At 36.2% G+C, this 21079-nt stretch overlaps 1 protein-coding gene across 1 annotated transcript in view; it reads right to left on the bottom strand.

The window, feature by feature from the left end:
• Positions 1 to 21079, bottom strand: part of LOC121859291 — a 53454-nt gene that overhangs the window by 18502 nt on the left and 13873 nt on the right. The window contains exons 6-13 of the mRNA XM_042356074.1: positions 20329 to 20390; positions 17528 to 17702; positions 16171 to 16292; positions 10689 to 10860; positions 9009 to 9127; positions 5014 to 5682; positions 2339 to 2471; positions 1103 to 1264 (exon numbers count right to left, since the gene is read on the bottom strand). Coding sequence (XP_042212008.1) covers positions 1103 to 1264; positions 2339 to 2471; positions 5014 to 5682; positions 9009 to 9127; positions 10689 to 10860; positions 16171 to 16292; positions 17528 to 17702; positions 20329 to 20390 — 1614 coding nt within the window. The remainder of the gene's footprint in view (positions 1 to 1102; positions 1265 to 2338; positions 2472 to 5013; positions 5683 to 9008; positions 9128 to 10688; positions 10861 to 16170; positions 16293 to 17527; positions 17703 to 20328; positions 20391 to 21079) is intronic.

The raw sequence follows: 21079 nt of genomic DNA, 5'->3' as shown, positions 1-21079 counted from the left end.
TGTGTGTGTGTGTGTGTGTGTGTGTGTGTGTGTGTGTGTGTGTGTGTGTATATCTTTGTCACCAAGTGTAGTGTGAGTCCTAAATCCAGTAAAGAGAATGGTAAGAAAGTATGGCTAGAAATTTTTATTAGGTATCTTGTTAGTTATTTTGCTAATATCCTGTACTGTATATATACAGTATGCACAAAATCAAAAGATGTGTACAGTTGGATGATTAGGAATGTAAACATAGGGTATATAGCCTCATGACACATTTTTCTCAGTATTTACAAGCAGTTTCCGACAGTCTACTTACTACCTAACCATTCAGTACCCGAGAATGACATATAAATACTGTAGTGTAAAGAGTATCATATAATACAGTATATGATATTATCATGTGATGAAATCATTATAAGTAATAATAGAACTCCCCATAACACATTACCAGTCAGCTGTGAGATGGCTATGCACGATACCAATGTTACATGTAATGAAACTAGAAAAGTTGTGGAAAATCATTTCAATACTCTAATATGAATAATGAAGAGCATGGGTGTGTATGTGTGTGGAGGCAGGGGTTGCTGTAACCACATCGCCAGCCCAACTGACACCGCACTGCCTCCCCCAGATGCCATTGCATACACAGTGCAGTGCAGCAGCTACCCACGGCTGAGTCAGTTGGCTGGCTGAACTGTGTGGTTCACTCTTAGCATTGCCCAGATTTTTTTTTTTTTACATAAAATGTGCTATTGTATTTTATAATGTGCCATGTATCATGTTTATTGTTTAATGTAGTAGTTTTTGTTCATTTTTGGCATACCCCCCGGTATGCAAATTACAGAATAGCAAAGGACTGGGACCTAGACCCATTTAAATCTAACTCAGAAAACAAAGTTTCCGAGGGAGACGTGGATTTTATGAACATCGCCACTCCACAGCCATAATCAATTTTGAGGAATCTTGCCTTTTGCGAAATGGCCTGTACTCTTTATTCCGGGATATGGAATGATTACTGTCTATACAGTTTATATATACTATATGGGATAGCCCTTCAAGGAGACCTTTCACCCACAAAGAGCGCAGGGATCAGTATAATGGGAGATTAAGTAATTAACTTTACCAGGTGTACCACCAGAATGCTGTCTTTTCTCTGCAATATGAGCTGCTGCCATGGATTGTATTGGTAAAGCCCTCATAGGTCCTGACCGAACAGATGTTCCACCTTGGAGGCGTCGCAGCTGAGTCACAACTGATTGTTGGTCTACAGAGCCCATCTTCATTCCTTTAAGAAAGTAAATATTAATCAAAGTCAGTTTGAGGAATGAAGGTAGAATGGAAGTTGTGTGGTGTAAAAGAGATACAAGTGATGAGATGAACCCCAGGATATAGGGAGCAAAATTTGGAGAGACAGACAGACAGAATTGTGAAAAGAAAAATGTACTGAAAAGATACAGTAGGCAACTGAAGAAAATGAGAAAAGAGGAAGAGAGTAAATATCCAAATTATATATATATATATATATATATATATATATATATATATATATATATACATTATATTTTACGCGTCAATTAAACCCGTGGAGGTCCGCGTAAAACGAGAAACGCGTAAACGAAATAACAGAACATATGGTATTAATTAATTGAAATAGAGACTGGGCCGACCCCCAGACTACCCTTTTTCCGACACAATACGTACGTTGTAGTAAAAATAACATCTTAATTTTATGATGGTATGCACGCACAATTAATATTTAAGGGAAATATCAATAATATTAGGTTTTTTAACACTTACGTTAGTAGAAGAGATGGCTGGGCACACGGGGATGGGGGGTTGGTTCCGAGGCAGAGGGCAGATTATTATTGGCCCTCACCTGTATCACCTGTATCACTTGTATCACCTGTATCACTATCCACCACAGAGGCTTGCAGGGCCTCTTTGTCAAACCCCTCAAAGTCCATATCCTCACTATCACTATCACTGACTTGGGCTGGCTGTGGTGGGTGGCGGGTAAAGAACTCGCTAATGTTTTGTTGACTGGGCAACCTAGAGCGCACCCTGCCCGCGCCGCTTCCCGCGTAAATGTTGGAATGTGCCGCGTAACTAATAATTGCCGGTCTGGCCAGGTGCCGCGTAAATGACCAACTGCGTAAAGGAAATTCGCATAAATCGAGACTATACTGTGTGTGTGTGTGTGTGTGTGTGTGTGTGTGTGTGTGTGTGTGTGTGTGTATATATACATATATATATATCATAGCCATTTAATCTCAGTTTATAAAAATTGCTTTAATGTGCGAGTCGATGTAACCTCCACAATATAGGGCTGTACAAAACTCTACAGCAGGTTCTGGCTTACCTTGGACGATGGACTGGACATTAGAAGCTTGTGCTGATGAATTTTGCTGGCATTCCTCATGTTTTTGACTTAGAGCTTCTCCTCTTACACTAAAGGATATTCGATGAAGAAATGGTTGTGCAGGATCTTTCATCTTTTAAATAAATAAAGCAAGAACAAAAAGGTAAAATCTTGAAATTCTCCTTGTGTGGTATTCCACCAAGTTTATGGACTACAGACAGCACATTATCACCCAAGCCACTAACCAACACTGTACTTCTATTATCGTCACATCCATTCTTTGACTCCATGCCATCCCTCAATTTTTTCAATGACTCTACATACTACCTGCTATCAGCAATAAGCAGACAACGTCCAGCACTATGATAAACAGAAGGGGACTCAAGACAGACCCATGATTTACTGTCATAACAGCTTTTGAGCCCTCATATAATGCCATAAGCACACACACAAGACACTCCTTGACCCCTAGCTTCCCCACTGTCAACTTTACGACTGTTGGCAGTGGGTAAAAAATAAATAAATAAATAAATAAATAATGTAAGTACTATATAGCCTTTCCATACATTAATTATATTTCATTGAATATTCTTTCTCCTTAAAGTTGAACTTATAGCATTTTTTGCAATTACTCAATACTTCATATAGCTATGCAATGCAAAACAATGTAGCAGACTAGCAGCATGTAAATGGTGTGTGATAATGGATGCCAAGTTATGCACAACAATGACAAGAGCAAAGCACATCAACCTATTAAACTCTCCCTCATACACTGTCTGTCATTTGCTCACCTAAACCTAATAACCTAAAGTAATAATGATAAACTTCCATCCATATATTAGTTACACTACTGAAAGCACTGTATGGCAGTACAGTACTAATTTTTGTCTCAATATACAGTAAATCCCTTTACCCCATCCCTAAATATGCATGGGCTTCACCCCTCGACCCTTTTAGACAAACACTATGGTTTTAAAAACTTGACCTATACACATGTATCTACGATACGCTACATTACAAAGGTCACCCTCTCAAAGGCAGCAACATATATGCTTGCTTGTTATTGTTTACTGTCAGATACCTTGAGCAGAAAATATGTATATGATTATTGTTGAATAAATAATAAATGAACCAAGTTCATTCACATAAAAAACACCTGGGTACATTAAGAAGTGGACTCATACAGCTAAATAACTGCCTTTCTCTACCCAGCAGACGTCAATATGATATAGGACTCAGCAGGGCATCAGAATTCCAGATTTGTAGATGTTTGGTGATATAGAGCTGTTAAGCAGAATTTCCTAACAAAAACTGACATATCTGTCATTACTTAGAAACATTAAACCACCTGCCAAAAATAATGAAGGAAGACTATACAATAATTCTTTGAAACTAAATACGTCCAGTAGAACCTCTATACACTGGGCTTCAATACACCGGAATTCTCTTTTTTTTTTTTTTTTTTTTACACTCTGGGGGACTCTGGGCAGCCCCTCTGTTCACCAGAAATATTTTTAAAAGTCCAGAAAATCCAGTATCAGTCAGGATGATTTGTGTATTCGTACGTGTGTATGTGGGTGTCGTGCGGCACATGTCTCAGTATGAGTTCTGCCTCCTTATGTATCGCATCAGTGCACCGTACCTCACTACCTAAACTAATTTTTGTTAACACTCTTATTTTATATTTATCGTACTGTAGTTTATAGTTTTCTTTTATTCATAAGGCAAATTCTGTGGTTATTTACATATAACACTTTACAGTATATAACAATCTTATCAGTGAAAACAGTAGTTGACAACCAGAATTAAGTCTTGCTGTAATAGTATTTTACTAACCTTGTTATGCACAGTCCAGATAAGTAGTGTTATGTCCAGACCCCGTTCATAGAGTTTGCCTTTTTCAGACTTTCACATTTTCCATAATGAGGTTTGCCCCAATTAGTTCGGTGTATCAAGGTACTACTGTAAGGACCATTACTACCAGGGTATGCATGATTTATGTAAGAAATTTCTGGTTAATAGCTACACACCCTAAACTAAACATCTACACATTCCAAACACCACACTGTAACTTATCATGCCTTGCTGAGGCAATGGCCATACAAGTGTTGCTATTGGTGTTAATTCATCTGGAATACATTTACAGGAAAATTTCCACTCTGGCCTTAGAACTTTGTGTGTGCAGGTGTCCCATAATTTGATGTACCAGGGTATGTATATATATATATATATATATATATATATATATATATATATATATATATATATATATATATATATATATATAAAGAGCATGAGTAGCACACCTATTTATTCAGTAAAATAAATTACTTGACTGGTTAAATGGAAGTACAAACTGAAGGACTACACATAAAATAGAAGAGCAAGTGTTAATAAATAAATTTTTTATGCAATGAATTTTATTCTCAAGACTGATTCCTTAGGTTTCTCACTTTATATAGCAAACTGGCCAGAGTAATTCAGAGGGAGCAGGAACACACAGTGGTAAGAAAAATGATAGAACAAAAAGATATAAGGAAGACTTCTATAAACAAGTGAGACAATGACTTGTTATAAATGGTAGTAGTAAAACCGAAAAATTCTTCTTGAAACACAATACTGAACGTACAAGAAAAGTTTCCAAGTACAAAGGATAAAACATGTTAAGTTCTTACCTTGCGTTTAACAGATGGTGTTGATGGCTTGTCTGCACATTTGGGAGTGAAATTTGTGTCAGGGGCAACCTTAGAGGCCTTCTGTGGAGTTGAATCAAGTATTAACTGTAAGACTTCCCCCTCAGCATCCATTAAGTTCACAGTCTCATTCAGAGAAGCAATTTTATATTCTCCTCGCTCAAATGTTACATTTAGTTTATCATGCTCATTCTCCTCATTTTCCAATGGCTTAGAAAAGGTGGTATTTGCATGCTGATCTTCTTTCTTGTGACTGCAAGCCTTTCCATCTACGGAGTTTACAGTCCGAAGATCTTTTCCATCAAATGTTCTGTTCATGTTGGCAACCTGAACCTTCTTTACAAATGTTGAATTAGGATTCACCTCATCAAATGCAATGGAGGCTAGGTTTTCTAACTGCTTATCAAAAGTTAAGTTCAATACTGGCTGAATAACTTGATGATCATATGTTGAGTTTAAGCATTTTCTTTCTTTATCATCAATGCTAACTTTACTGTCTTTATTGTCTTTACCTTCCACCAGCTTATTAGTTTTCAGAGTAGAAGTAATAGTGTTTGTTTTCTCATCAATGCCACTTACAACTATAGGACCACCGTCAACAGTGCAGTAGTTCACCTTATCAGTCATTTCATATTTTATCTCCAGGTCTTTCTGAAAGGAAAGAAACAAAAGTAATAATTTCTGATTTTTTTTTTGAATAGGCATTATTGTATAATGAAACAGTGCTCTAAGAGGTATGCCCAATTGGCCATACATCTACCCGGTATCAATAAATCTTTGTTACCTCTGATCCAAATGCCAGAGGAAAATATCATAATTACTGAATAATTTAAGTTTCGAAGAATTAATAAGTCCCCACTCCCATTCTCTCAGAATTTAACAACCTTTCTTGGTATATTTCAATTCAGACAAAATTAGGAGGAAATATTTAATCTCTCTGTATTTGTGGTTATCCATTAACTCTTACTGCTATAATATCCCAATTGAAGCCATGTTTTCCTACCATTTTTCTACTCCAGTGCATCTTGGACACAGAGGGGATCATGTGCTGTTTATTTAATTTTTTTTGTATTTACAGTATTTAATTAATGTAGGATAGTTTTTCTGTGATACATATCTGTGTCAAATAGACCAGGAACGAATCCCATTGAAACCCCATATTAAAAGGCTCCAGATTTACTTTAAGGATTTCCAAGAACACAACCATATAGTTACTCGGGGAATACCTGTACAGATAAAGCTACTTTTAAGGGTAAATCTAGTGATCTGAGCAGCCTTCACAACCAGTCACAGAGGGTTCACTGTATGTTTTGTACATTTTAAGCCCGGCACTCCATATTCAGGGGAAAAAACCCAGGTCTCGAGCATGTTGGATAAATGGTCCCATACTTGTTTAGTAGTACTGCATATACATTATGTGTACTAAGTGTGTTCAATGATTACCTATGGCAGGGTCACTTCCGACTTACAGATTGGCTTATGGATAGCCTCCAGGAACGGAACCCATACGTAATTCATGGAGTGTCTGTAATGTCTTTGTGTATTTATAGATATACAGTAAAACCTCCAATAATGAAGGTAATGTGTTCTCTAATATTGCAGTGTAAGGTGAATCATCATCGTGAATCATTAATTACCATAAAAATAAATCAATAATAATGAGATGTGTTCCCAAGTGTGACCTTTTCATATATTTTGTGGCTTTTTACCCTCTTTTCCCCCAAAACAATAAAATTCATGAAATTGCAAACTATATTCTTTAAATAATGTTTCTGAATGCACCTTATACAATGTATAAATTGGACGCCATTGTTTTCGTTAGTGTTTACACCCGGGAGTCCGGGACGATGGTTTTACATAAGAAAATTAAGAAAATAAGACCCTGGTTGTAGCTGTAGTAAAATTAATGTAAAAAATGAATACAGGTAGTTCTTATATAACGCGATTGTGTTCTTTGTAAAATCGTAGTTATAGAAAATCGCTAATGGAAAATAAAGGGCTTATAGAGAAAATAGGGTTAGGTGCAGATTACTCGAAATCGAAAAAATTAGTAGTTAGTTAACAAAAGGATAGCAAAGACTAAAAATGTTTATTCATATCTAATATGAAATTCACAGTAAATTTACACTTTAATGAAAAAAATATGAATAAAATATGGGGGAGAAGGGTGATTTTGAGGTTGATAACATGGCTTCTCTTCAAGTGTTATATCCTTTCTTTTACGATAATCACCGGGAATTCTATCATTGAATGCTATTCACAGTTAATACCACAAAATTGGAGAAATAGTAAGCAAAAATCGCGTTATAGCAAACAAGCGTTCGCGTTATACAAATATTGTTCCGAATTCATAAATCGCGTTAGAGCAAATTCGCGTTATCAAAACACGCGTTATAGCAGAACTCACTGTATATATATGTTTTAAGTAATGTTATTTAATGTTAATAAATGGAACAATAGAAGTGGCTAACCACTAATGGCAAAAAAAAAAGCGAGTTAGATTGGGAACGCCAACATATACTTGCGCATTCAAGGAAACATAGCGTCATTTATCTTATTAAGAATATGTACAAAAGACTCATTATTGTTTATTAATGAATATGTATTTAATTGAATTAATGTTTATATATACGAAATGAACAATGCAATTCATTAATAATACGTAGAATATTAAAACACAAAAGAGGAGACAAGATGGCATTGTTTTCGTGAGTGACGATGGTTCTACATAAGAAACTGAAGAAAATAAGACTGGTTGTAGCTGTAGCTTAATGTAAAAAAAATATATATATGTATGTTTTAAGTAATGTTATTTAATGTTAATAAATGGAACAATAGAAGTAGCGAACCACTAATGGTAAAGAAATAAAGCGAGATGGATTGGGAATGCCAACGTATGTAATTGCATATGTGAAAACATATCGCCATTTCTCTGCATATGAAAGCAACACTTATTTACTGTTCATATATGTTTTAAATAATACTTACAAATGTAAAAAAAAAATTCTACTCACCAATGGTGGTAAAGTCTAAAACATAAGGACAGCCAATGATGTTGCGCGAGTTTTTACTCGGATGACAAAGTCATTTGGTTCAATTCTGGCTGAAGCTGTAGCTTCCAGAAAGCTGTTGGTGAAACTGTTAATGAACCTGAAGTTGTTGAAGCTGCTTATGATGCTGAATTTGACGGTGTAGCTAAAGTTGATGATTTAGGCCTTCGAATAATAAAGCTGTCAAAAAATCCTTGCACAGCTACTTTCTTTTCTCATTACGATATACATCTTTATGTAGAGGTCATTTGAGTTTTCCACATCTAGTTTCTCGGCTAAGCTTAAACACTTTCTTTTAGCTTTTGAACCATCACTACCATCACTTGCTCTCTTGCTCATGTTGAATAGGGAAGCAAAAATGCCGTAAGAAACCTGAGAAAATTTTTCTCCCTTTCCTGTTCAGATGCGAGAAAAGAAATGGCCCGCCAAGCTGCGACTGTTTATACTAATGATGCTAGCGTCACCACTCAGAAGCCCAGCACCCTCCGTGCACAGAGCCTTTTTTTTTTTTAATACATTTTTTTGGATTTAGCTATTAATTATTTATATGAAAGTGTTATTAATTTTTATTTTTTATTCTATTTTCGTCGTAAATACGAAGAAAATAATGGCTAAAATTGAATTGGGTCCTAAATTAACCAAGGTCTTAAAGATGAATCGTCATTAGTAAAACCGTCGTTATCGGAGGTTTTCCTGTGGCGAACTGTACACTATCATGAACCAATCCCTATTATGTACCGTATATGTTATAAACTGTTTGTTAAGCACATATTTCATTAGTGCCAAGGTCTTTGAAAACACATTCTTTGTGTTAAACGAGGCATTACTGCAGTGTTGAGATAATTATTTTATCAGAGAAAATGGAAGAATTATTAGCAAAAATAAATCAATGAGAATACAGTACATTATATACTGTATAATTAAAACCTTTTGAATGACTGCAGCAGAAAGTGGTGAGATGAATTCACTTTGAAGATGATCTTTCTTGACAGGAGAATTCACCAGGGAAAAAGAATTGAGGAGACTGTCATTCATAGCATCCATATCTGGAAAACAGTTCAAATTATACATTAAAAAATATATATATATTTCTCAGTGAACAGAAAGTATGCAATTAGTAACTATATTGTAGTGCAGAGGAAATTATTTTTGCAAAATGCATTGTTAACCACACTCTAAAAACTCTGATCTGTTGAACAAAAATTAGAAACCAGTTAATGACATAACCAATGACAAAAGGCTATTATCAAGTTAGAAAATTTTCTCCATTCATGTTAATATTGTACACAATACCAAAAAGTATTCATGACAACCAATGAATTAGCCAAAAAAAAAAAAAAAAAAAAAAAAACACTAGGAATATTTCAGTTGGATATACAAACAAACTATGGTCTAAATTTACAGTACAGTACTTCACTCTACTATAATTTACACTGCAAAATTATAAAACTCAGAGCCACTTTAACTTTACAGCTAAACAAAGGTATTAAGCCCTTACAATCTCATTTTGCAGTGAAATAATGAAAACATGGACCAGGTGTTAACCTCCCAAAGAGAGAACGTCCAAGCAAGTCACATATTTGTTGGGAGCAATGTCGTTATCATAGTACCTGTGCTGTACTACTGATCTCGGGGATCTCATGGTTGACTTGAGATACCTGGCTCAGAAACACTTACTGATAATTGAATACGTAATTCTTTAATCTGTTTTTCAGGTCTTCGTATGCATGTTTTTGCATTATTCATTGTTATGAGAACACTTAAAATACACAATATGTAATAATAATACAGTACAGCTCCTCCCCGACTTACGACTGGATTAGGGACCCAAATCCAGGCCGTGTCAAAATGGTCGTAAGTCGAAAATGCTTAAATAATACATAGAAAATCTAAAATGAGTGTCTCTTTTTCTTCTCAGCACCACAAAACTCGCACTTTTAAGATTGCCAGCCATTTTAAAGTGAATTACAAACGAAAATTTTGTCTGTGTACTGACGTTGGGACTCGAAAATACGTCTAGTAGGTCCTAAGTCGGGGAGGAGCTGTATATACATATATAATATATAATGATGGTACTGTATATACCAGTAACAATATCTTCATTTAGGTTGGAGACTAAAGAACACTGTTCTTTAGTAAAAATTTGCTTTATAATTCTAATACTGTATTATTTTTTCATTTATTTCATTTGTAACTTTCTCCCTAATTTTGTGGCCTGGGTTGGTGAGGTAACAACATCTGGTGCCTCCCAGCCTCCTAACTCCTCTAATATTCAGGTCATATTCCATGAGCTCCCTGATAAGGCAGGTGTGTCAAGTAAGCCACTTGGCCCAAATTAAGTCCTACTTACTGCAATAACTACGGACACACCAACAAGGTGTGCCAGACTTAAAAGAGGAAAGAATCTTTCAGAAATAAGGATAAAGCTTTAATTCTCTTCATGCCCTAGCAGTAATTCTAGTGTTCTGGAGTGCTGGAAAAAGCCATTTTCCTAATACAGTACATACTTTGTGAATTGCAGGATTTCAGCAATAATCCACATAACCAAAACTATCAATGTATTGGAGGATTGTTTATAAAATTCCTAAGACAATTTGAATCACAAACCTAATGAATGAAGTGTCATCCGTCGGTCAGAAGAGTTGAGGAATGATGATGGCATATTGGAGGCCACATTGTCTAACTCGTTCACGATGTCACAAGCCTCAGCTAAAAATCCACTTGAGAATGAAGTATCATTATCATCCACAGTGTCTATATTCAGCTTGGCTTGATGAAACTGTAAAGAAAATACAATGATTTTACGTATTAAACTTTTTTTCTTCATGAACCATATGCTGTACAGTACAATCAAACCTCCAATATTTGTAATTTGTCAAAATTTTCCTTATTTCAGAAATTTATAACCAAAAAGTTTGCATATGCTGAAATAACATAAAACAAACAACTATCTAAATGTAAAGAATGAGGATGTGCTCCAGAACCTACAGTACTGTATACAGTAGAACGTCGATATAAGGCGAGATACGCTCCAAGAGAGGTCGCTTTAAACCAAATACACATTAAGTTGAAGTGTTGTTTCAATGGAATAATTTAATTTGGTACTTGAGAGAAACACAAAATACTAAAAAGACTGACAGTCTACCCAGATGCACCTCAGCCCATCTCCTAGAATAAACAAAACATTGTTTTTTGTAGTATTATGTTAAAACAAACACTCATAAATCAACACAGCTAAAATTAAGGGATGCAAAATGGTCTGTTTACTGGCTGGGAAGATGGAGGGAGGGAAGGAGGGAGGGAGGTGAGGTGATATATTTGACAGTTGATGCCAAGGTCTAGTGCTTATTTATTTATCTGTCCTTAGGAGTGACTTTAAGTTTTTCTCTTATAAAATGTCACTGAACTGACATGGAAGAATATAATTATCATTGCTGGAATTCTTATAAGATAATGATTAGTTTGAATATAAACATGCTATAGTTCGCATTAGACATACAAATTTTAGTTCTAACTAATTTTATTAAAGGGCAAAATTTTTTATCTCTTGTGCAAAATATATGACGTTTATATTCAAATTATTCGCCGTCTTGCAAGGATTCTAGCAATGCAAATTATATTCTCCTAACTTTAGTCTGTGATATTATATAAGATAAAAACTGTAAGCCTATAACCACCCAACCGTGGCTGGGAAGAGGGGGGACAGTGACATGTTTGACAGTTGGGGCCGAAGGTCTAGTGAAGTATTTATTTGTTATTTATGTCCTTTAGATTTATTTATTTTTTTTTTTTTCACAGAAATGACCGGGGAGAATATAATTTACAATCTTATAAGATAGTGATTAATTTGAATATACAGTAATCATGCTATAGTTTGCACTAGACAAAAATTTTAGGCGCAAATTTTAAAATATGATGCACCAGATTGACTCGGGCAAAATAGGAAAGATTCGCTTTAAATTAAAACATTGTCCTTAATTGTGGGTGTCGCTTTAAATCAACAATCTTAAATTGAATCGCTTTAAATCTACGTTCTACTGTGCTGTATTGCCCTAGACCTACCTCTACCACAGTTCCATGACATTCAAACACTAATTGCATGATAAAGCCAAATAATATACAGTAAACTCTTTCACATCTCTAACCTATGGACCCAGGGTGGTGCCAGTTAAAAAAATAAAATTAAAATAAAATATACCGAGAGAGGTATACCTACCCAGCCAATAAATAACACTGAATATCGAAAGTGAAATGCTTCATAATAACTTTAACAAGAATTAAGCATCTCATTCATTCCTCCCCTACCTGAAGACTATGTAACCTCACTCCCACCAGCCTTCGTCAACCTCAACTCCCCCCTCTTGTAAAGCATACATTAATCCCTCCATATTTGAAGAACACATTCTACAAATGATCATAATTTCATTACCATAAAATAATTAACCTCTGTTTATGTGTACTTCACTCTGTATATTACTGTGATGCAGTAAATGAATCGTGAAAAATAAAGAAGTCATGTATAATTATGAAGAAAACAGCCTTAGAAAAATATTTCAATCATAATCACTTTCACAGTATTGACCTTACGTAAGATATCATGTATTACGCAATAAACATGTACTGCACTGTACAGTACATGATTTATATATAATATTGCAAATACAGCATAAGAGAAATAAATATTTAAAAGTACAGTATACAACTACTGAATATTTATGAAGAAATAGAGCTCATTGAAATACAGGATATATTTAATGAGCTACACTTGCTGTGATATTTAAATAAGACAGAGTACAGTAGGATCTCAAGTTTAGCGACTTTAAGATTCACTATTCATATGTTTCGCGTCACTTTTAAAATTTCCAGCCTCTCAAGAATAGTGATTTTCATTACCAGTTTTGCGAGTTAATTGAGAGTGGGCAGCGCGCATTGTCATGGTCTTTTGTTATCCGTCGAGTGTTTGTTGTTTACGGCAGTTAGTTTGAATGAGCGATGCAGTGACCTTGGATTATATAACCCATTGTGCTTACATGTCGTGAGATTCTTGTTTAACTATTAACGATTCTTGTGTATTAACGATGTGTGAGGTGCGTAATGTAAATGTCGGGAGCCGTTCTGGTGGTAATGAAGGCCGTAGAGAAGGTCAACAAGGAAAGCCCCGAAGCCCCGAGCCAAGCGTGACTACCGTAAGGGGGTCAAGAAGAGGAAAAACACCCATGAAATGAAACGAGATACTTGAAATGATCAAAAGTGGTGCTCGTACCCGTGAAATCATGCGTAGGTTCAACTGCCCCGAATCAACCATACGTTCCCTTAAGAAGAACAAGGAAGCCTTAACTGCTTCTATGAATATTCTCAAGATTTTCTAGTAACAGGACGTTCTCCGATACTTCACAACGAAACCTACTGCTTGTTATCACAGAACATTACCTTCACAAGTGGGTGGAAAGAAGAACCGTGAGCAGGTCGACCTGTCTTAGATAAGGCGTCAAGCACATGTTTATTACGCTGCAGTTGCACAGAAAAAACGCTTCAACTCTCCACCACCGTTCAATACTTCTGTTGGTTGGTTGGCCACCTTTAAGAAGCGTTATGAAGTCAAGTTTGCCCACTACCATGGGGAGAGTGCATCAGCTGATGTCATAGCATTAGAAAAAATATCCACCAATCTTTCAAGCTCTTGAGAAAGAGGGTGGTTATTGCCGAGACCAGATCTCCAATTGTGACGAAACTGGCATTTTCTGGAAGCGCTCACCTAAGACCACTTTCATTGCCAAGGATGAAAAACAGGCAAGGGGGTGTAAAGACTCCAATGGACAGGATTACAGTTTTATTCACAGCTAATACAGGTGGAGATTTCTTGGTGAAACCCCTGGTTGTTAACCGTGCTGCCCGTCCTAGAGCCTACTGTCATGCCAATATGTCAATGTTTATTGGACGTCTAATAAGAAAGCTTGGGTGACAACATCTTTGTTCCTGATGCCCAACAGCACTGCCGGAGGGAGAACTTTGACTTCAAAGTGATCCTGGTGATGGATAATGCTCCTGGACACTCTTAAGTTTCTAATTGGACACAACCCTAATGTGCAAGTTATCTTCCTTCCTCCTAACACCACATCGCTCTGCAGCCACTTGACCATGAATTCATCAGTAATGTTAAACTGTTCTGCTATCAGTCACTCTATAAAGACTTCCGTCAGCAGACAGACGCATTACTCGAGTTATAACAAATCGAGGCAGAACTTTCTGACAGTGACCAGGCTCTACCAGCTAACCAGGAGGAAGAGCAGGAGATCGTAGATGACTCGACCTCCTAGCACCTCACCACCCCACAACCATGAGGTGTTATCAGTTTGTGAATTTTGGAAGAAATATAATATTAAAAATGCAGTGGACAGAATTGTTGAGCCATGGCATAAGATTAATGTTGCAACAGTGCTACACGCATGGAAGCCTTTGTTCGCTAACTCCGAGGTAAGTGAGTGGAGCAGAGCAGACCGAGGCAAGCGGGGAGAGGCAGTTTGTGGTGGCAACGCTAATGAACACAGTGGAGACGGCGCGGCAGTCCCAGCACCGAGATTTTCGGATGTTCAGGTAGAAGATTTGCAAGAAATCGTTGGTCAACATCAGCAGCAACCGACAACTGAAGAAATGTTGGAGGAGGATGAAGAACAATCAGAACCACAAGCAACACAAGGGGATGACGTTAAGCCTGGTGAACCTACAACATGCCAGCTGACTGAGTTGCTCACAACCATCGCAAGCCTCAGTGAATAGCTAGAAGAATACGATACCAGGCCTCATGCTCAGAACCATAACTGCCTTGTCATTGATAAAGTTCTAGAGGAATATAAGGCCATATACATGTCACTTGTGAATGCTGGTCAGCAGGCCCTTATTACTTCGTACCTGCACAAGGCCCAGCCTGTTATTAATGCCTTGGCAAACATCACTTTAGGAGATGATGATGGCACCACCGATGATGATATTGAAGTGTTGGGTGACTTACTGGTGGAAGAGCTGCCTCAAGACTTTCGAGGGATTTGATGCTGAGGTTAGAGGTGTAGGGGAAGGAGAAGGGAAGAAGTAGTAACCATTCCTCCTTGCCTCGGGACCCATCAAGTAACCCTGTCAAGCATTTCACTGACTCCATCAAGGTAAGTTATTCTACAGTATGAGTGTAAATCAATATTGTTATCACCAATATGTACAATATAATATACCGGTATATGAATACATTACAGTAATGTCATTTTCTTGGTGGGTTGTAGGTCATTATAGGGGGGTTTGGGTGACACCACAGAACCAATTAACTTATTTACATGTATTTCAAAGTCACTTGTTTCGCAATTTTGAATTTCGCAACGCTAAAACCGGAACTAACTAATCACGAAACTTGAGATCCTACTGTATAAACAATACAGTGCAGTACTTTCAATACTGTAAGGAAAAATAAATAAGTAATATGTCCAATAGCCGGAAACCCTCTTATCTGGATCTCTCCGATAGCTGAAATTTAAATTTTCTCAGAAAATCGTTCCCAAAGCCGGAATTCTTCAGAAAATTCCAGGTTTGGGAATGATTTTCCGAGGGGCACACTTTCTGGAAAATTCCGAGGAAATTTTCCTGGTACCTGAAAAATTCCAATGATGAGGGATTTTTTCAATCTTTTTTTCCAGTAAGTTTATTCGTCCTGTAATATCCACAGATTTATACACTTGTCCTAAATATCAGTGCAGTGTATTAAAGATTAGAATAATCATAGTGGTGAAGTTAATGCAGTAAATGATTCAATGTTTTACTACACAACTAAGAGTTTTGGACGCTGGACAGGATCGGTCTTCACTCCAGCTAACCCAAGCACTGTATCCTATTCTAAGTCACGCCCTAAATTTTTCATTTTTGGGCCTAATTAAGGTGTGGCTTATAGTTGTGCAAGTACAGTAATATTGTAGGGTACGGTAGTAGTTATGATGTTTCATGACCAAATATTACTGTATAATAACAGTTATAATTGCTTGCACAGTGAAAATTCTAACATGCTATTCATCTGAGAGTTCCGAGTAATTCTAGGTTACTGCTGCCAAACCTTTTTATCCACTGCGGGAGGTAGTGAAGACATGAATGTTTCAGGAGTCTTTTCCTTACTCCCTGTAGTATAATTTTCAATAATGGAGGAAGTGAGGAGGCTGTCATTCATGTTGTCAATATCTGAAAATTTTCCAATTATAAATTACAAATGGAATGTAAGTTACTTGTGACTACTTAAACATAATACAGTACTCTTGTAAAAAAGTAATGGAAAGCATTTTTGTGCCTATATTAAAGATGCAAATCTCCTTTTCTCTGTGAGAAATTTCACTATCATAAAGAACATTAGTCTCCATATATCTATAAACACTGGTTACCCTTTCACATCCACATCACCTTTATTCTACAGTACTCATTGTGAAAACAATAAGAAAGAAATACCAATTGGGTCAAGAGATGCAGAAGTTGAATGTGGAGGGGAAGAGAGCTAGGGGTAGGCCAAGAATGACATGGGAAGAAGTTGAGAGAAATTATCTAGATATAAGCACCTAACAATAGAGCCTACAAGAGACCAGAGTATGGAGAGCTGCCATCAGGTAAGCACAGCTAGCTCATGCAAATATTGAAAATTGCCATAAAATAATGATGAACAATATCTGATACACAGAAATGAAACAGTCCAAACCATCATCATATGGGTTGAGCATACAAATGTGATGTTAATTAAAACCTTACATAAGTTGCAGGTGCTCCTGGTAACAACCTGAGGTTTGTGTGAGATAAGTCGGTGTTGCTCACACTCACTGTAAGAGATCAAGCAGTTTCCCCTCATCATCATTATTATTTGAACCACCAAAACTATACTGTATCACTATACCACCAGGCCACCTCTAAACACATCCATTTGATGGTTTTACAATCCCCCCCTGGACAACAGTACATGACTTCACCTCATATCACCACCCTGCGGCACTGATTTTTTATGTCGCTTCACACCTCTTCATACTCCTTCATTAAACAGCTACCAAACTGCTTCCCAACCTAATATTCCTACCACCGTACACTAACTCACATTGCCCGTGACCACCTGTGAGTGATACTCAACCATCAGAATTGTTCAATCTTTTGCCACTAAACAGGGTACTGGTGACATAACTCTTTTTATTATTTAAATATTACATTCATACCTTACTTGACCTATATTTCATGTCACAACTTTATATTCTGATAATCATAGACACCCACATCCCTGACTCACTCAGAGCCTCCATCCAGTTCTCCATATACTACCATCAAAATAATTTATTATTCTTTTAAAATGATTTAAATGTGTTAAGGATGTTTCCTCCTACTCCATAAATTCTCATTGCTTCCCATGGTACCACTTGATAAATCTTAAAGATTATTGTACACACCTAGTAACTCGAGGCCTGCTCCAAGTGTCATTTGTAGATGGGGAGAGCTCAGTGGTGAGGAGGTCATTTTGGCATCCTCTGTCCCTTGCCCATCATTACTAGCTTTGCTGTCTGAGGAGCCATCCAGTTGTGGATCCTTTTGTATTACTCCAACATCGGAGACAGCTGTATCTACCTGTGATGAAGAATAATTAATGTATCATAAACAAATATAAAGTTCAAAGAAAACCCTCTATTAAATAGAAAATAGAAAGCTCCTGGACCAAATTTCTTCATTTCATACACAACAATAGCTTTTGTACATGCCAAGGTGTAAAACATGTATTAGTAGAGACTGCAACAGCTCTTGTTAACATTGAACGTGGTGTTACCTATACTAAGTTAATGACTCACTGAGTTACTTGGCTTGAGTATGCCACCTTCTACAGGGAGAGTTATGTCAGCTATGCACTAGGCACTGCCATTCTGCATACCTTATGCTGGAACTGAGCTGACATGACCCTCCCTATAAAAAACACTGGCTGTGACATGGCACGGTAGACCTATTATGGAAAACTAATGTACTATCCAGAATTTGTCCACAGCTCAACAACGCTCAGCTTGGTTTGCCTTCACATCCAGACTAAGTGAACCATGAGATTCATCATATTGCTGCCAGTCTTGGATATGAAATACCTTAGGTTGAAGCTAAAAGACTGGTTTTCAATACTATATAACTTCTGAATTGGCCTGAGACCTTTTTATGACCCAAAGGAATAATTCTCTCACCTTATTTTAGAGTATGAAACTTAAACACCCTTATACCAGAGACAAGAGCCACGAGGAAGGTGGTTTCCTTGGTAATTAATTGTAAATCCTCCTCTACAGAGTTCAAGAACTTGAGAACCAGTTCATGAGACAAATTAACTGAGCAGATCTTTAAATGCCTTTGATATGAGGTCAACAGCATGGGCCTCTCAGAGGTAAGAACAATGCACTTTTAACCCTTAGGCCCCAGGTGATGTTCCAGAACGTCCGCCTATTTTCCCAAGTATATATATATATATATATATATATATATATATATATATATATATATATATATATATATATATATATATATATATATATATATATATATATATATATATATATATATATATATATATATTGCAACAAGACAAAGCATTTGAAAACTCCAAAATTAGATATCTATTAACAAGGATGGTGAAACTAGCTTAAGTAACAATCCAAAAGACTTCTGAAGTTTACTTCTCTCAGCAATTTCAGCTTGTGGCTTCTTACATGTATCCTCCTTTACTAAATACTGTAGTTGTTCATTAAAAACAAATGAAGGGGAAGCAGAAGTATTTTCTTGCCATATCAGTCAGCCATGATATCTTCTCCTTCAGACATGAACTCAGTTAAAGTGCAAGTTTCAAGTGTAAGGACAGAGTTCAGTACAAACAAAGAAACAGTTTTGAATCTAGGTATCTGTATCACTATCAGCTGATTAACAGGTTAAAAAAAAGTTTTGGAGTACCCTTAGCCTATGGTGACTTGTGTTCACTTTACTGTACAGCACTTTGTTTCAACTAATGTCACACTTTTCAGAAGCACAAGTCCCCCATATAGTGGAGTATACCTGTACTGTGATCTAGAACCTCTAAATCAATGGTTCTTAACCTTTTTGGAGCTTCCCTCCCCCCATGATCATATTTGAATCCATGACACCCCCCAAACACTATAGGGCCTAAGAATACCTTTTTTTCAAGTTCCTATTTCACCACCTTTATTGCCTTTCTAAATAAATAAATAAATAAACTCAATAATGTACTTATGTAATATTTCTAGAAGTTTTATTTTGTTTCATCTGGCAGTAATGGGAGGGTTGGATATTGCTTCTTCTCCATAAGCATTTGAATTTTTTGGAAAGATTGAAGAAAAAGCACATTGCATGTTATTTTCAATATTCAGCCTGTTATGATTCGTGGTCTTCACAGGAACAAACCTGTCTCACAAAGGTAGGTGGAAGAAAAAGGAACAATCTCTCGTAATATTTGCTGCCATGTCAATTTTTAATTAATTCATTTATTTAATAGGGCATACATATTCTGAGTCAGAAATAAATGTCCAATCCTTTGTGCTTTCCCTGAAACACCCCTCCAAGGGGGTGCAACCCCAGGTTAAGAACTACTGCTCTAAATCCTTCTAATAAAAGGCTGGTCATGTCTTTCATTGTTAAATCTTGCATGACAACAGCAAAATTTCAGGCCTCAGAATGAATCCTATTTTTCTAACTACAGTACAGGAGTCATAACTTCATTTCTACTAATTTCTCCAGGAACACAACTCCCATGAAAATCTAAGGTTTAATGTGTACTGAATCTTGAATGGTAAAGTGTTTTGGAAAAATTAAATATCCTCAGGGATAGAGTCATAAATGACTCATCAGCAACCACTACATCAATGAATATTTTTTTTTAAATCTCTATGTAAGTGGGTGAATAGCTGTAATTACAACAGCTGCATTGTTCAAAAGAACAATACTTTAAACCAGTGAATTATAAAACTGTGTTGGTGGACACTGTCATGAGGTGTTGAATGTGGTGGAAAATCCCAGGTTACTTTTTTCTTGGTCTTAAGACCACTGTACAGTACAGTACTAGAAAGTGGAAAAGTAGAAAGCATTTACAATATTGTATCACAAAATACAAATTAAATGAAATGGCAGATATTATATGAACCATACATAAAACCTCCATAATATGTTAGCCATTGTATGAGGACGGAAAATATATGATAAACACTGCTGTACTTACATCATCTACAGTGATCAAGTTACTGACACAGGTAGTGGAAGGAGTCCCCTTCATAAACACATCTGTACCAAAAAAAAAAAAAACAATACAGGTAATTTGTTAGAGACCCATAATAAAATAAATCCAATGTTCTCTTATAATAAAATGTTGCATTTACACATTTTAGAAGTGTATTATTATTACTATAAACAAAAAGGAAACAAACTGTAGAAATTTTTATTAATATTATCCTTATTATCAGACTAAAGAAACTGTGATTTACAGTCCTGTATTCTGCTGTTGGACAAAGATGACAACTAGTAAGATATACAGAAGATCAATTACAGTACAATAGTTTCAAGATTTCTTATCACTTTATGCTTATTTGTTTGAGAAGTCAGCAACAATAATTTAAAAGAAATATGGTACAAAGATGGATAACTCTGAGAAACACGGACGCTATTATGTATGTATGTACAGATGAGAAATTTCTGGATTTAGTAATGAGGGGTATGAAAAATATTGCAGAAAAATGGTACAGAATTACATACAAGAAAAACCAATTCGAGTTAGTAAGGATACACAACGACGATGCAATAAACAGAGAGGTGGTTTAGTTTAATTAGAATCAAAACACCTTAATGAATAATGAAAAGCTTCTCATCCCCCATGTGCTCAGTAGTTTGTATAGCTCACATGGAAATTCCTGTTCATTTCTAAGATCAACAAATATATAAAATCAAGAATAGAATATTTCTTTTGAGAGGACCAG

Source organism: Homarus americanus, unplaced genomic scaffold (genome assembly GCF_018991925.1).
Source record: "Homarus americanus isolate GMGI-L3 unplaced genomic scaffold, GMGI_Hamer_2.0 scaffold36188, whole genome shotgun sequence".
In the NCBI taxonomy this organism is placed as follows: domain Eukaryota; kingdom Metazoa; phylum Arthropoda; class Malacostraca; order Decapoda; family Nephropidae; genus Homarus; species Homarus americanus.
The sequence above is the reverse complement of the archived record's forward strand: the minus strand, read 5'-3'. Positions and strand labels throughout refer to the sequence as shown.